Consider the following 16,596-nt stretch of genomic DNA (forward strand, 5'->3'; position numbering starts at 1 on the left):
AGATCCTCAGCTGGTCTTGTCTCCTCAGACTGGAGGCCTCTGAGTCCTCATCCGGAATGGGTCTCAGCTGAATTACTGTTCAAAAGCCTGAATGCTTAACCAGCCAAAATCTTAACCAGCCAAAATCAACTAGTTTCTGGTCCTCACGCCTTATATATCTTTTTGCTTTCTACCACCACTCCCTGGGATTAAAGGCTGGCTTTCTGGGATTAAAGGCGTGTGTCACCATGTTTGGCTATTTCCAATGTGGCCTTGAACTCACAGAGATCCAGAGGGATTTCTATCTCTGGAATGCTAGGATTAAAGGTGTGAGTGCCACCATTTTCTAGCCTTTGTATCTAGTGGCTGTCTGTTCTCTGACCCCAGATAAATTTATTAGAGTACACAATATTTTGGGGAACACAATACCACCACAGCCCACAGCAGGCTGGGCACCCGACGGGAAAGAGGAGGAGGTGCTTAAGGTGAGTAGGCAGGTGGCAGGTGATGATGTGGTTCCATTCTTTGGCAGTGTGCTTTATGATGGGGTTTACTCGGGCGTTTTCTCTGTGGCTTATAAGGAAGGCGGAGTTTTAATACTGTAAAATATTTGCTTTACAGGATAAAATTTCTAATGCCACTCATGTCATAACATGAGGACTAAATTGTGCACTTGGAGTTTGGCTGAGGTGTGTGAGCTTGATCACAGCCACTGACAAGTGCACATGCACTCTCCAGGTTCTGGTTCTGAGGATTCGGGCTTCACCATCTATCTGCTGACCCATTCTCCTGCTCTCCCATCTGGATCCCCAGGGATCTGGTGGCCTCACCACTTACAAGGGTGCTCAATGAACTGCAGAGAGGAGGCCATAGGGAGGGGCTGAGAGCAACCTGTTGGCCCCAGTTTCCTTATGTTTACAATGAGACGTCTCCTGCCTTGAAAGGAAACACGTTCTCAGCTGTTCTGTGCTGGCAGAATGTAGGCTTTTGCTGGCACACACATTCACATTTTAAAGACAGCTGATTTCCACAGTGCATGAGAGTTTTGAGTCATTTTTCTTGACTAAGGTAGCTTCGGTCTCTTAGCAGGCAAAGCGCTCCGGTTCCCTCAGGTCCAGTCATTCGGCCTCTGTTTTCCAGGTGGGCCAGTGTTGACCAGTGCGGAATTTCAGCTCTGTGAACTTCCTAGGCATGACTATTCATTTGTCCTAGTTGAACCTATGGCAGTGACAGTTCGCTTTGGATGTGTAAGGCCAAGTATGTCACACAGAGATCATTCATCTTAAATATTAGTCTGAGATCTGTGTTAGGGGCTCGGGATCAGTGACAGCGTGCTTGCTTGGGTGATGCAGAAGGTCTGGATTGTATCCCAAGCGCTGCCCAAAAGAAGTGTGTGTGTAAGTGTGTAAAATCCTAGCACTTGGGAGGCAGAGGTAGATGTGTGTGTATGTGTGTGTCTGTCTGTAATCCTAGCACTTGGGAGGCAGAGGCAGGTGTGTGTTTATGTCTGTGTCTGTGCGTCTGTCTGTGTGTCTGTCTGTAATCCTAGCACTTGGGAGGCAGAGGCAGGTGTGTATTTATGTCTGTGTCTGTGTGTCTGTCTGTAATCCTAGCACTTGGGAGGCAGAGGCAGGTGTGTGTTTATGTCTGTGTCTGTGCGTCTGTCTGTGTGTCTGTCTGTAATCCTAGCACTTGGGAGGCAGAGGAAGGTGTGTGTTTATGTCTGTGTCTGTGTGTCTGTCTGTAATCCTAGCACCTGGGAGGCAGAGGCAGAGGCAGGAGGGGACTGCTTCAGTACCTGCCTCAGCTGTGTAGCCAGTTTGTGACCAGCCTGAGTTACATAGGACCTTGTCTTAGTAAAAAATAAAATCTGTGTTTCTACATATTTACTGGGTGTCTCTGTGTTTAATTTGATAAAACATAAAGATCAAATGTTGTCATTGCATGTGTGAAGTGTGAATAGTTTTCAGGACCTAGGCCTACGTGGCCTGCCTTTTTACTCCCCAGCGTTTCCAGCATAAATAGGAATCTTGTTTGTTTGTTTGGTTGTTTGTTTTGTTTTGTTTTTGAGACAAAGTTTCTCTGCCCTGGCTGTCCTGGAACTCACACTGTAGACCTGGCTGGCCTCGAACTTCAGAGATCCACTGTGCTGGGATTAAAGATGTGAGCCACCACCGCCCGCCCGAGGAAGCCATCTTTACTCAGGTCAAAGTTAGCCACACACAGGACATTGCTGGAGGCTTCCTTTGGGATGTTAGCAGGACTGGGGAGGTCTGAGGGACTTCACTAAGTGTCTCTTCCTAAGGGAAGGTGTGTTTTCTGGTGAATCTGGACTTCTACCAGATCCTCGTGGATTCTTCTCTTAAATTCTGTTCTTGACATGGCCAGTTGAGTCAGAACTTTGCTTCTGCACACCTGGGTCTGTAGTCCTGTGGAGTTGTCATTGGTCTGTGTGTCTGACCCCTCATTTTCCCTCTGGACGGGTCCTGAGGCTGAGTATTTGGGTTCAGTTCTGTTCCCCGCGTTGTTCTGGACCAGCACTGGGCTTTCATGCTCTTTGGAGCTGGCAGGGGACCTGTCGCCTTATTTGCCTTTCATATGCCCCCACCCCGCCTCCAGCATACTTCTGGAACTTTCTGCTTCTCCCTGAAGCAGCAGAGGTGGCTTTCAGGAAAGCTCCGATTCCACCACACCAAGGGCCGGGTCTGCAGGTAGCCCCGAGCTCACTTTTTCTTTCCCATGAGTGGACAAGTAGAAATAAGAATGTTTCCTGTTGGTGGAGATTGTAACTCTGAGAGCAGCCACTGGGACTTTGAGAGGGAGTGACCACTGATGAGTAGAAACCACTGTCCCTTTCATCAGCCACAGAAGAAAAAGGCTTTAAGAGTGCCAGGAGACCTGCAGGGGAGCAGGGCCGGGCCGGACTCAGCCTCTCGCCCTGGTGCCTTCGTCTCATCCTCCTGTCACTGTCATTCAAGGCACTGACCTGATTCCTAGACTGGCTCCGCTGCTGGGTTGCAGCAAGCGGTCTCAGCAGCAGCCAGCACATCCTCTGGTCCCTTGGCCAGGCTGGGTAGAGTGAAAGCCTGTGGCAGCCAGCCATGTGCTGACTATACTGAGCCGTGTGCAGTGACTACTACCCCATTAGTAAAGGAATTACTGTCTGTAGTGATGCCGCCATAGGGGTCTAGAGAGCCGCCTGGAGCTTGAGAAATAAGCCTGCAGCTGCCCAGGTGCTCCAGCTGTGGGTCTCCTGTTCTCAGCCCCCACCCTACTATATTTCAGTAGTACTTCTTGAGAATACCTGCCACGGGACACAGTTAGGAACTGGGAGAGCAAGAAGGATGGGAGGGGCTGGGTCTCCACGTGGGTGTGGGTTCTGTGCAGCATGGCATTCTTGTTGGGTCCCTAGCAGAGCAGGGATATGAGGAGCCAGTGTGTTGGGCTGTCCACTTGGGTAAGGTCCGGACCTCCTGGCCCTGGGTGCGTGGGTCTGAAATGGTCGCTGTTTCGTTGGCTTCTGCTGCCACCCTCCTGCTGCTATTGCGTGGTTTATTTTTTCTCCAGTCTGGTTCTACTCTTGGTTTCAAGAAGTTGAAATCGATGGCTTTATATCCAGAGTTCTAAATTCAGCCACATAAACACTCTGGGCCTGGGCTGAGGGTTTGGCACAGACTCCAGGCTGCTATTTTAGATATGCCAGAAGCCTTGGAAGTTGTTCACTGTGGGCTCTTCTCCATTTAGGCTGTGAGCTTGGGATCTCAGCCCGCTGAGGTGGGGGTGCCCGGAGCACTGGGGGAGGGGGTCACAGTAAGATCTGTAGCCACAGAAAACCTGTCCAGATGGTTCCGAGGCCTTGGTCACTTTGGTGAGAGGCCAGCTCTGGGGCCCCGAGTCTGCCCAGCCTGTGTGTGTAGTTAGACCCATGCGGCTAACTATGGAGCTGTCATCTCCAGGGACAGGCCAGCCTTTCTACCTGTGAATACTGCTGTTACTGTTTGTTATTCTAGGATCGGAAAGGGTATCATTTAAAGTTCTGTGGCTAGGCTGTGTATATTGGAAGAAGATGGCATTCAGCAGTGTACGGACTGTCCTGACAGCCCTGTTCAGTAGACTGTTACCCCGCAGAGTAGTGGAATTATTGTCTATAGAGATGCGTATGTGGAGGGATAGAAGAGCTATAGCATCCTGCCGCAGTCACTTGGGTGTACCAGTTAGAGCCAGTCACTTGGGTATGCCCTCTCCTCCCCAGGCTCTGAGGAAACCACGATTGGCTTCTGGTCTTCTTTTTCATTTCCACGTCAGGTGTACAAGGATGAAATGACTATATATGAGCATGTGACCATAACAGGGTCACGTGACAGGAACTGGATTGTAGATGCCCAGGAGGACTCAGTAGATCCTTCCTGCTCTGGGTTTGTCTCATCTGCAGAGGGCCTTGCGGAGGAGTCCGGGGACCTTGTTCTGGGGACCCTTGTTTCTCCCTTCCCATGCTCCTCTGGTTCTGAGTGCGGCCTTCACTGCATGGACTCCTTCACCCCGTCTGCCACTCCACTCACGAGGAGGAACACTGGGCGGGGCAGCTTGCAGACGGGAGCTAGTGGCTGGTGGGACAGGACCAGAGATTAAGCTCCTCAGTGTAGACAGACATTCAGTGTATTGTGAGTTTGTCAAAGAAACAAGCACCCAGAGGCTGGCCAGTGAGCTGCAGGGCGGTGTGACTTACCAGAAACTACCAAGATTTCCCAGGAGACTGAACCAATGAAACAGAATAATCCCAGACCCCAAGTGGCATGTTGAGCTCTGTTTTGACTATGTAACCAATGGGACTTTTGTTTTTTATATTATAGCCCAAACTCAGGGTGCTCCCTAGTGGGGAGCCTCTATGCATGGGTACACTTTTAGCCCTCAGGCTTTGCATCCATCATGAGGATGCTGCACCACCTTCCATAAGACCTGCTGCTCCAGCAGGCACCTAGTCTCTGCCCACGCTTGGCTCATCCTTGATGGCTCCTCTTCTTCAAGTCTGCATGCTTCTGCTTTCTTCATATCCCAGGTTCACATCACATCTCTGTCTTTTCGAGAGCAGAATGTGACTCCTGTCCATCTTCCCACCCTTCAGAGTCCCGGGTGACTCCAAGCAAACTGTCCCAATACCAAGGCCGTACTGTTCTTCATCCCACCCCACCCCACCCCCGCCGTGCCCTCCTGTGCCCTCCTTTCCCACATTAGCCCCAGCCTCTCCTTCCTTAGCTTCTAAATGTCAGTACTTGAGAGACCACCCCTGACCGGCACACCCCACAGCTAGTCTCTCCGACAGCCCCTGCGGCTCGCCGGCCATCCCTCCACCCACCATCCTTTATGTTGTTCACACTCTGCCTAGTTAATTACTCGGTAGACAGACTGAGTGCCGGTTGCACATGTCTGTGACCTAGTTCTTGTGCTCCATATGTTGTACCAAATTTATTTTAGAACCTGGCCTGTGAGAAGCCTGATTTGCTCAGGGTTATAGTATTTGCCGGGGCCAGGCCTATGCTCAAGCATATATGACCATCCCAGCAGAGCTGTACTATGTCACTTAGGTACAGACACCCAGGGAATGAGGCTGGTGCAGCTGGGGCACCTTGCTGGGTGAAAGTGGCCAAAGGTGACATCAAGTCAGGGTGGAATATTGCAGGGAGACCCTGCGGGCATGTTGGATCACTAGAACACAGAGCCCGGGGATTGTCGAGCTGGGCATAATGACTGCCTGTGTGGCTTTTCCGTTGCTCTGATGAAACATCACGACCAGAATCGGTTTATGGCAGCGAGTTTATTTTTGGCTTACGGTTTCAGAGGGATCAGAGTCTGTTGGTGGGGTGGGGGTGGGGGGAGCCATGGCCATGGCGGCAGGACCACAGAGCTGAGAGATCGCGTATTTAACTGTGAATAGGAACAGAAAGCAAACAGGAAACGGGATGTCATTTCCCTCTCAGTTCTCCAGAAGAGCACCATCAGCTAGGACCAAGTGTTGGAATGCCTGTACCCATGTGTGCTATTCAGGTGTGGAACAGGCTGCAAGTGAGACCTGTGGCAACAGGAAGGTGTTGTTCTTTGCCGGGGGTGCCAGGTTAGCAACAGGTCTTTAGGAGGCCTGGGGGTGGTCAGTGACAGACACCCCAGCCCTCAGGTGGCCTTGAGGGGCGTGGAGACGCAATGCCCTTTATCCTTCCTGTTCCTCAGAAAGAGCTGAGGCGCTGTAGTCTTTCTCCCTGAGGAGCTGTAGCCTGCCCGGGGAAGATGCTCATAGCAAATGCCTTCATCACCTGGGTGACGGCAGTGAATGAAAATTGGATGGAATGAGGGCACAGGCTTCAGAGCTGCCAATATTTTAGTCGGAATATTGCAGCCTCTGCTCACCCAGCACACATCTTTCTTGAGGAAATGTGGAGCATGGACATACCAAGCTCACACAGGAGGCCGTGGTTGCTGCCCCTGGCTCCCCTCAGCTTGTGAGCTCTGGCCTGGGTTTTCACGTTTAGAGGAATATTTCCCTCCTTTCCATTCTCACATCCTCACATTTTCCACTTTTCCTTGTTAGACTTGTGTTCTCAAGGCATTCCTGATAGGCATGCAGCTTTAGGCATCCTCTTAGAACACCTTCCCAAGAAGGGCACCCACTGTGGGGGGTAAGTCACTAAAGGGAATCCTGTGTCCCTGAGTCAGTTCCTTGAGTCCTTGAGATCCTGCCTCGGCCGGTGCCTTTTGACTGGAGACTGAAGGGAGAAGAGAAAGGGCCTCTACTGAAGAAGGATCTTGAGCCACATCAGGGCTCGGGAAAGACGCTTGGGGTTGAGGCCCTGGTGTGGCCATACCTGCAGGCTGGGCGGGCATGGCGGTACCTTGGTGACATGACGTTTGCCACTCTTCAAAGGAAAGGTCTTGTAAATGGGGAAGGTGTCAGGGATGTTGGGGAGGGAGCCATCTTGTTTGTGAATCTTTGGGGCCACTGAGGAGCAGCTGGAACTCACAAGGGAACCTGGCAGTCATCTCGTACCCCTGAGGACTGGGTTTGCTCATGGATTACTCCACTGGCAATGGAGGCTGTTGATGAGAAATTGCCATCCCGCTTCACACAGGTCTGGAAGTCATTGCTGCCCTGGGTATTAGGCATTGTACCTCAGAGCTCTGACTCCTCTGGAGGTACCTTGTCTCCCTCCCCAGCAAGGCTTTGATAGGGCCGGGACCTGACTTCCCCGCCTCCTGGTCTCTGGGTAGACTTGCTCTCTTTTTTGTTCTGTTTCCTATTTCAGGGCTTTGCAGATGTTCTCAGGTTTAAAAAAAAAAAAAATCATGTCTGTTGCTAAACAGAGTGCATTTCTAAAAAACCTTTGTAGAATTTAAGGTTCCAAGAGCATTCCAGTCCCTGAGACAGTGGTTGGTGTTTTGTTTTGTTTTTTTTTTTCTCCCCTCACCTACAATTTCAGTTTCCTTTTTTTACCCTGGCAGCAGCTTCTCTGTGAGTTGTGGCTGGAGCTTGTATCTATGGTCCTTGAAGCCAAACAAGGTGGGGTTGGGGTGCATGAAGTCATTGTGGTTCTGCAGACCTGGCTTCTAGTACCTTATCTCTGGCCTTGCCTCTGCTGGGGCTTGTGTCCACCAGCCAAATGATGCAGTTTGGACTGGGGGGGGAGGGGCGGTGATAAAGAATATTATAAGCCATTAGCTCAAGGTTCTGAGGCCCCAGGAAGGCACCCAGTGGAGCTATATGGAGTTGAAGGCTTCCCTAGAAACATGCCATTTGTAGCCAGGCTCCTCCAGGCTACAGGTGAGAAGCCCGTGGGTCCTGGCTGCCTGGGTTCCAGTTCAGTCATCTTGCTTATTCTCTGGTCCCTGCTGGACCTTGCCTGGGCACGGTGCAAGGGTCAACTCACCAGAGGGTCTTTGTTTTAAGATGCTTGTGATCATATCACATGGATCTCCCCCCTCCCCCACCCCTGTGTGTCCATGCTTATGTGCTGTGGGTTGAACCAAGTGAAATTGTCATTGCTCAGGCTCTTGTGACCAACACTAGCCGTCAGGGGGACAAAGCCTACTAGTGACCCTGTTCCTGCTCTGCCTTCTCTTGTTGCTGGTGACTAGGGAATGGGGCTTTGCTCCGAATGAGCCGAAGGCCTCCTGAAAGGAAGATAGGAATTTTGGAGTGGGTGGGCAGTGGACGGGAGTGAGTGATAGTTCTGAGGAGGCTGTGCTGAGACTTTCCAAGTTCCAGTCTCCAGGGTCCCGGAGGCTGTGCCTGTGTTTCAGGCAAGGTAGGGAGATGGATAAACCTGGCCTGGCATGGTGCAGGGGGTAGGTCAGGGCTGTGTGGGGGTCGGGGCAGGGCTGACTTTCCCTGCTGTCTGAGCTGGGAGATCATCTTCTTTTTATGTCCGATCTTTGGTCACATCCAGCTAGCTCAGCAACCTCGGCCTCTCAGATAAAGGAGGGTTCAGGATGCCTTTGGCCTCAACACTTCTTAGTCTGGAGGAACTGAGGTTAGGGGAGGTCCAGGCAGAGGCCTGGGGAGGCTGTTGTCTGCATCTGTGCACAGTGGAGTTGATGGCATTGTAGGATTTCTAAAGTGGGTGGCCCCCGTGGGGATGTATGGTGTCTTCTGCTGAACCAGGTCCTCTGTGGCCCTCCGTGGGGCAATAGCTGCCCTTCGAGCTGCTCAGAAGGAGCATGGAGGCCGCCCCGGTCCTTCAAGCCTAGTCTGTGGCCTTCCTGCCAGCACATGTTGAGGTGTGTCATCATGAATCTTGGAGCTTATTGTGGGCAATGCAGTCCTTCCTTGTGTCCACTTGGGTATTATTTATAATCCACTGGTCATGATCACCAGAGACCAGTGAAGGAACCTGATGTCACGTTACATGTCTAACCTGGAATCCCGGTAGTCACTGTAGGGGGGCCAGGACACAGCACCCACTTTCTTTTGTTGAACTGAATAAAGACTGTTAAATTCTGGGAATGTAGCTTGTTAGAGCACTTGCCTAGCATGCAGGAGGTCCTGATTGGATGCTCTGCGCTTCAATAATAATAATAATAATAATAATAATAATAATAATAATAATAATAATAATAATAATAATAGCCTAGCACTAGGTTGGTGATGAGGAATGATGAAAGTTTCTTGTCCTGAGCCACAGTGGTGAACACCTGTGGTATCAAGCAGGAGCCAGGTAGCCTGGCCCACACCCATCAGAGGCTCAGTGGAACCCACAGTCCGTCAGTGGTAATCTCTGCCCTACCGTTAAATTCTAGTCCAGTAGCACTTTAACTAAACAACTGATATGGAATGTGTATTCCAGGGAGTGGGGTGTTAGGTGGGGCACAGTCGTCCTTCTGTGACATTGTGTGGAGATTGCAAGCATGATCACACTCGGTTTTATTCCTTGCAGGAGTTGAATCTTGGACCTAGCATAGGCTAGTAGCCAAGCCCACAGACATGTGTGACTTTTGTGTCCTCCCCACTGGGAAGATCTGTGGAAAGTGTGTGTAGACATGTCCAGAGTTGTTCCTTGAAACAGGTAGCTGCCCTGGAGACTGAGTGAGACAGAGATGTGGTCTGCCCGGGCCCTGCCTGCTGGGTCGAGGAAGTTTCTAGGTGGGTGTTGCATTGCCTGCATTTCCAGTGCTCTCTGTTGCACAAGGCTCGGCCACTGAAAAGCCACACCGAGAAAGGTGGCAGAAGCTTGCCGTGCAGATGTCTCGGACTAAAGCACCTGTTTCTTTTCTTTTGGTCTGGAGTGCGCCAACTTTCCCTTCAGACTGGGCAGACATTTTTAAAAGAAAGGTTTCTTAATGAAAGCTGTGTTAATTCTTTAGTGTTTAGGTTTTTTTCTTCACCAATTAAGTCAAATATTTTATTACCCTAGCTGCCACAAAAATGAACGTACCGTTTGAACGTGGATGTATTGACAGATAAAAAGATGCCCCACAATGCCACAGCGCTTTTGTAAGGATGCGTCTTGTCCTCTGCAGCCTCTGCAGGCCACCCGGCTCCTCCTGCTTGGACTCCCCCGAGCAGAGATCTCCCCCGAGCAGAGATCTCCCTAGACACCAGGGTTTCTCTGTCACTGCAGGGCCAGTGACATCTGGCCAGCGTTGGTTCCAGCCTCTTTGGTGTCAGGGGGACTGTCTTTTCCTGGTCTGCTTGGTTTCATCTAAGCACCTCTCACCCTTGTCCAGCATCCTACAGGGGAGCAGCAGGCTGTTGCTTCTGGCCCTGACTCCTGCTGGGTCTGAGCGTCGTGTACCCTTCCGAGAATGATGACCACCTTGACTTTGAATGTGGTGTGAGTGACTTTGCTTTCTGCAACTGACGAGATAACAGGAGTCATTTGAGGAAGACTCTCAGGAGTGAATTACATTGGAAAGTGCAACCTGTGGCTGCCTTGTGGTGGCCACTACCGCAGCCTGTCATTTCTGACAGGAAACGGCACACGGGAAGTGTGAAAGTCATGTGAGCAAAGCCATGGACAATGGTTGTGGCCTTGTCAGGTGTGAGGCAGGCTGGGGGATAAGCACCATGGCCGAGTCCCCCAGGACCGAGGGACTCCTCGTCTTTCTGACACACCCCAACCCACCCCGGCTGAATCACCTCTCGGGTGTCTTCACATCCCGCAGAGACTCTGCACCCTGCAGTCTTGTAACCAGTTCTGCTTAGCATCTGTCTTTTTCTTCTCTGTGAGATTTCAGAAAGGTAGAATGTTGTAGTAGAATACAACAAGATGAAAAGCTGGCCTGACACAGGGGCAGGTCCAGGCAGGTCAGGCTTCCGCCACAGCGTCTCCGCGTTGTGCCGAGAATCGGGAAAGCCGTCGGGTCTGCTGTGGACCTGAGGAGAAGGCCTGGAGCAGGGGGAGGAATGGACAGCACGAGAGGCTTTCAGCGTTGCTGGGCTGTGGATTACACACCGCAGCCTTGAGGCCAGAAAGTGTGAACTTGGGCAAGTCATGGCCTCCAGGGTAGGAGTAAGGTAGGGGGCTGGTATGACTCTTCCTTAGTGCCCTTTCCTCCCTTCCAAAAATGACATCTAGGGGACATTTTGATTTTGCTTTGATTTGCACCTCACATTTCCATCTTCTATTGCAGATGCTTTCGTGAACAGCCAGGAATGGACACTCAGCCGATCTGTACCGGAGCTCAAAGTGGTGAGTGGCACCTCTAGCCTGTAGGAGGGAGGCGCTTAGAATAAGCAGGGTGTGAGATTGCAAGCTTGCCGGTACCTACTCCATTCTGTTTCCTGGGGCCTGAAGGGTGGGACGTGCTCTCTCTGGGGCGTGTGCACCTGGCAAGGCTCTCACTGGCGATAGGAGCTAGAACTTTGAGTGTGCCTGGCAGAGCCATAATTGCCATCCAGAAGGTGGTGGTCTGTGTACAGGACTAAAGCATTATCTCTGTGCATTTCCCCCACCCCGCTCTGTGCCACTCTGTGTCTGCGTCACACACATACACTTGTATGCACGTGCCACCGTGGGCTTAACCTGTCCCTTGCTGGGTGTTATGACAACCTCTGAAACAAGCCATCCATAGTCATAATTTTTAAAAAAAGTAACGACTATTAATACAATTGTGAACTCTTGGCATAAGTTAAGAGTTCTGCTTTTAATAAAAGCAACTTCAGCAGAGCTAAAGCTTATCGCTGGCTTCTGTGAATGTCCACGACAGTCGTCTCTTAGAGCTCGGCTCCATTGCATGCCTCTGACCTTAGCATGGAGGGAAGGGACAAGACCACATTTTAAATAATAGTGTTGTTTGTCATGAGATGTGGGGCTCTTGGTTGTGTTTGTACGCATGCATGCACACGCGCGCGCACACACACACGCACATGCACGCACTCGTTTCCCCTGTGCTGGCCTCTAACTTACCTGCTGGAAGACAGATGAGCTCCTGCCCGTTAGCAACCTTTGGATGGTGGAGGACCGCCATGTGGGCTGCCCACTCACTGTGCATCTCCTCATTTAGTTCACTCTTTGTCCGACCACTTTCCCAGTGACCTGCCGGAACCTCCAAGGTCCCCCATACCTGCTGTCCCAGCCTCAGTGATGCAGAGAGGATGGGATAAGGATTTTTGTGTCTCACACCTGAGATGGAAGTAAGCCACTTCCTCCAGGACACTAGTGTGTCTCAGCAGTGCCTGCCTATGGGGTTGTTCCTTTATGGAAACCAGCCCTCCTCCCAGCCTCTGGGGTTCTGCAAGACGAGCCCCGACGTAGCTCCCTCACCTGTCTTCTGTGTTTCATAGCTACTATAACTTGCACAGTATTAGCGTGTTCTGTAAATACCTGATGAATGAATGGCAGAGGGTGCCCGTGCCAATAACAGGACCGTTTCGTAAAGACTGGCCAGTTTCCGATCCTCCTGGTGGGGACCCCAGGTGCTGACCCCTCTGGTTCTACAGTCAGTGACAACCCACAAGGCTAGGGTATTTGCCCAGACGTTTAGGAGGCTGCATAACTTCTGGGCATCCTCTGCCTGCAGGTCCCCTGTAATTACAGCCTTCAGTCCTGACAGTTACCCCCGGAGGGGCAGGTCCTGTTGTCAGCCTCTGTCACAGATGAGGTCTGGGGCGTGAAGAGCTTCCTGGGAAGCCAGCCCTTCCCTGGAGAGCCTCCTGTGTGTCTGTCCACACTATTGCTGGAGTGGCCCCAGGTGTCCGGTGAAGTCAGCACAGCGGTGGGGTGGGGTGGGGTGGAGTGGGGTGAGGTGGGGTGGGGTGGGATGCCACGCTGCGCTTCAACTTCCAGGCAGCTCAAGAGACGGCTGGGGACCAGGTGTTACTGGGGGCTATCTTCCCGAGAGCCTGCCTGAACTAAAAGGTGTTGCAGGTTTCGGGGCCTGAGTGGGTTTTGTTTGGCTGGTTTGGGCTTTTTAAGACAGTATCTTACTTATGTACTTAGCTACTGTGTAGCCCAGGCTAGCTTTTAATTTAACCCTCTTGCTGGCTCAGCCTCCCAAGTGCTAGAATTAAACAGGCTTGTGACACGACACCTGGTCTGGTCCACATATTCTTCTCAGCCAGTAATAATTGGGGGTGAGTGCTACCAAAAGCTTATTTTCCGCTATGTGACATTCTGTTATACGCATTTGGTGTGTATGGCAAGTATTGACATTTAAAGAGTCAGTGTAGAGTTCTTCTAAATGTGACATTCTTCTAGCTGGGCCAGCCTGAGGCTCTGCGCTTGACTTGTCCTGTAGTCGAGGGCTCCTCCTTGGTTTGAGGAGGGCCACGAGCTCTGCTGTGGTGTGCGCCCTCTCGTGGTGGCATCAGCAGGCACCTCGTCGTCAAGGGCACCTCAGCCTACCCTTGTGTGGTGAGGATGCTCAGGTCCGAAGAAACACGCCTTTGTTCTGTGGAGCATTTCCCTTCGCATGCCCACAGGGCTGTTATTGTTTCTGCCCTCAGGCAGCACCCGAGACTGGTGGCCCTCTGGGTCATCGCCTTGGGACCCTCAGCCCTGCCTGGAAAAGTAGCCATGGAATGATGTCACTGGGTCTCCCAGTGGACCTTTCATGGAGTGTTTCTCAGTGCGTCCTTTGGACTCCGTCAGGACGTACAGTTCAGCAGTGCTCCTTTGTGAGAGCCGTGGGCCTCTGCCGGGGCTCCTGGATGTGCTGTGGATGTGCCGTAGCTGCTGGGCGGCCCGCAGACCTCCATGTTCCGCCCGCCCGCCCGGCTGGAAGCGGTCAGCAGATCCTGCCTGCAGAGCTGCCACTGTTGCCTTTGCTGGTCCTCTGAGCTGGGATTTTGACCAAAGGGCTTCTTTTGTTCTGCAGTAGAGTGGTGTTAGTGGGGGGAGAAACCCCAGGGTGCTGGAGAACCGCGTTATAAAGGTGCTGCTCCGCTTGGCTTCCTCTGGCGGACAGCATGGCCGCAGAGCCCTGACTGATGGCTTGCACAGGTGACACGAGGTGACAGCTCCTGTCTGACGTGCCCAGCTCTGTCATCATCAGGGCACCCCCTTCCTGCCCATGAAGCCCTTTGTTCCTTCTCTGCAGGTGACATTCAGGTTGTCACAGTCCCACAGGAGGGCCCCATCCTAGCGGATGGCAGTCTCTGCCAGTGTTTGAACTTGAAAGAAGGCTGCTCACAGTCTGTGAGATGGGTGCGTAAGCCAGGCACCCTCCGTCCGTCCGTCCCCAGCCCAGTGTAGATGGCACTGGCCTGCTCAGGGATGTGCCATACCTCGCCCATTGTCGCAGAGAAGAGTGTGGCAGGTGTCACCTCACAGAGAAAGCCCAGCTGCACAGTGCTGGGTTTATTCCTCCAGGAAGAGAAAGTGATCTTAATTAAACATTTCATTTCTGTGGCATTTACTGGCTTGGATTTTCTCAGCTTGAAGCTTACAAGCAGCAGGTGCCCTTGAGCAAAAGAATAATTAATAGGCAGATACTCTCAAATTGTGGAGGTTCAAGGTAGGAAGATTCAGGTTGGACTTGGAAGGGAGACAGCTTTGTGCAGGAGCCATCCACATGCTCTGGCCCTCAGCCCAGCTCTCAGTGGCAGAGAGAGCTCATTTATACTCACTAGTGGTAGTCATCCATCCATCCATCAGCCATCCACACACTGATTCCATGGGGGCTGTGCATCTTCCTTGGGTTGGGTGCCTTGGCAGGGCAGAGAACAGGACACAGTCCCTTCCCATAAGGAGTGGCGAGCCAGGTGAAGGCTATGGTGTGCTGTAGTCAGCAACAGGGCATCTTGCTGGCCCCAGGTGAGGCTGTGGCCTAAAAGTGTCCTCATCCATCCAGGCTGCTGTGACAAGATACGGTGCCTTGTGAACAGTGAAACCTGTGTTCATAGTTCTAGAGGTTGGAAGGCAAAGGAACCTGCAGATTTGAGGGCTGGTGAGGACTTAGGGGTCATCTGCTCTGTAGATTACAGGTAGGATGTTCTTTCCCCTTTCCTCCCTGCTGGGCCACATTCACATGTATGCTGATTTCCATGTGGATAGTGTCCCTGTGACCTGTCCCCTCTCGGAGGCCCTACCTCCTAATACATCTCCTGGGGCCCGAGGGAACACAAGGATTCAGAAACCGATAGAATTGGTCCTCAGAGTTGTGATGTCTGAGCTGGAGTAGGATTTGGGGCCATGACTAATCAGTGTGGAAAGTTGTAGTCCCCTGGAGACAGCACAGCCTGTCGAGATGAGATTGGAGGCCTCTGGACATAGGAGACAAGGCCAGGAAGTAGGAAGGCTGGGGGCCGCAAAGCACAGTGAGAGGGCTGGGCAGCTCGTGGATTTGGGGATCCTCACACAGACCAGTGAACAATAGGGGCGCTTGGGAGGGAAGAACATGGCATTGATATATGGTCATTGAGCAAAAATTAGAATGCACAAGGCTGCTGAGTGGAGGGAGGGAGGGAGGGAGGGAGGGAGGGAGGGAGGGAGGGAGGGAGGGAGGGAGGGGGGGAGGAGATGTAGGGCTCCTAGCACAGGCTAAATAAGAGCCCTTTCACCAGAGCCCTGGTGCCAGCCTCGCCTCCCTGGTTACTGCCCGACAGTGGCACTCACGTACCCTTGCCCTCTCCTGTTGTCTTCCGCCTGCTGTGGTCACCTTGGCTGTCCCTGCCACAGCCTGACTCTTGGTTTCCTCTTGGTTGTGTGTCTCTGAGAGGCAGGCTTGCTGTCTGTGCCCCCCTCCCCCACCCCGGTTACTCCAGCCTCCAGCTTGCCCAAGTGCACCTTCCTAGAGTAGAATGTACCAGATGGCCCCGTCTGCACAGGGCTCTGGGTTGTAGCATCACATCGGGTGGAACCTTTCCATCTTAGTATTTAGGGAGGCTCCTACCCCTGTGGACACTTGAGCCAGTACACATGTGCCATATAAAGCTAGCATGGGTGTTCCCGGAAGAAGGCCAGCATGCTGACACCCTAGCAGCACCCGGGACTGGTGAGGACAGGAGCAGCTAAGTCAGGCTTGACTCTGTCTCCAATAGAAATACATGCTGAATTCATTTTTCAGTCTCTCTCCAGCGTTTTGGCAGGGTGATTTAAACCCTGTGTGGGGTTACTACGTATTTTAACTGCTGTGTGAGAAGAACTAAATAAATGGTTTAACCACTCCTAACTGTTTTCTCTCTCTTACTTTCTCTCTATTTATTTTTTTGCTGCAGGGAATTGTGGGTAACTTGGCCAGTGGCAAGTCTGCACTGGTGCACCGGTACCTGACTGGCACATACGTGCAGGAGGAGTCTCCAGAAGGTATGTTTGTTGTTGGGCAGGTGGTTAGTTACCAGCTTAGAATTTAGGGTTTAATTTTTTTTTTTTTTTAGCATATTCTAAATCATTGATGACCCATGCCAAGGCCATAAGAAAGGCACGGAGCATCAAAGAGACTTATGTAGGCTCTCCGTCCTATAGGAGTGCATTCACTCCAGCATTTTGAGCATTAACCGTGAGATGTTCTTGAGTGCATTTCTACTGTAAGGCATGTCCTCTTGAACCTTAGTCCAGTGCTACTCCTTTAAGTATGGGTCGGACATCTCTCTGATCTGGACACTGACCTCGTAATGCTGCTTAGTCACAGACACCAGCATTTCTAAATACAATCCAGATCACCCCACTACATGTTTGAGTATGTTTCCCTTTA

At 51.8% G+C, this 16,596-nt stretch overlaps 1 protein-coding gene across 18 annotated transcripts in view; it reads left to right on the forward strand.

Annotated features, from left to right (window-relative positions):
• Positions 1-16,596, forward strand: part of Agap1 (ArfGAP with GTPase domain, ankyrin repeat and PH domain 1) — a 467,544-nt gene that overhangs the window by 149,538 nt on the left and 301,410 nt on the right. For all 18 annotated transcript variants that reach the window (XM_016007105.3, XM_076549566.1, XM_016007106.3 and 15 more), the window contains exons 2-3: positions 11,095-11,153; positions 16,121-16,208. In XM_016007105.3, the coding sequence (XP_015862591.1) occupies positions 11,095-11,153; positions 16,121-16,208 (147 nt within the window). The remainder of the gene's footprint in view (positions 1-11,094; positions 11,154-16,120; positions 16,209-16,596) is intronic.

Source organism: Peromyscus maniculatus, chromosome 13 (genome assembly GCF_049852395.1).
Source record: "Peromyscus maniculatus bairdii isolate BWxNUB_F1_BW_parent chromosome 13, HU_Pman_BW_mat_3.1, whole genome shotgun sequence".
Lineage (NCBI taxonomy): Eukaryota > Metazoa > Chordata > Mammalia > Rodentia > Cricetidae > Peromyscus > Peromyscus maniculatus.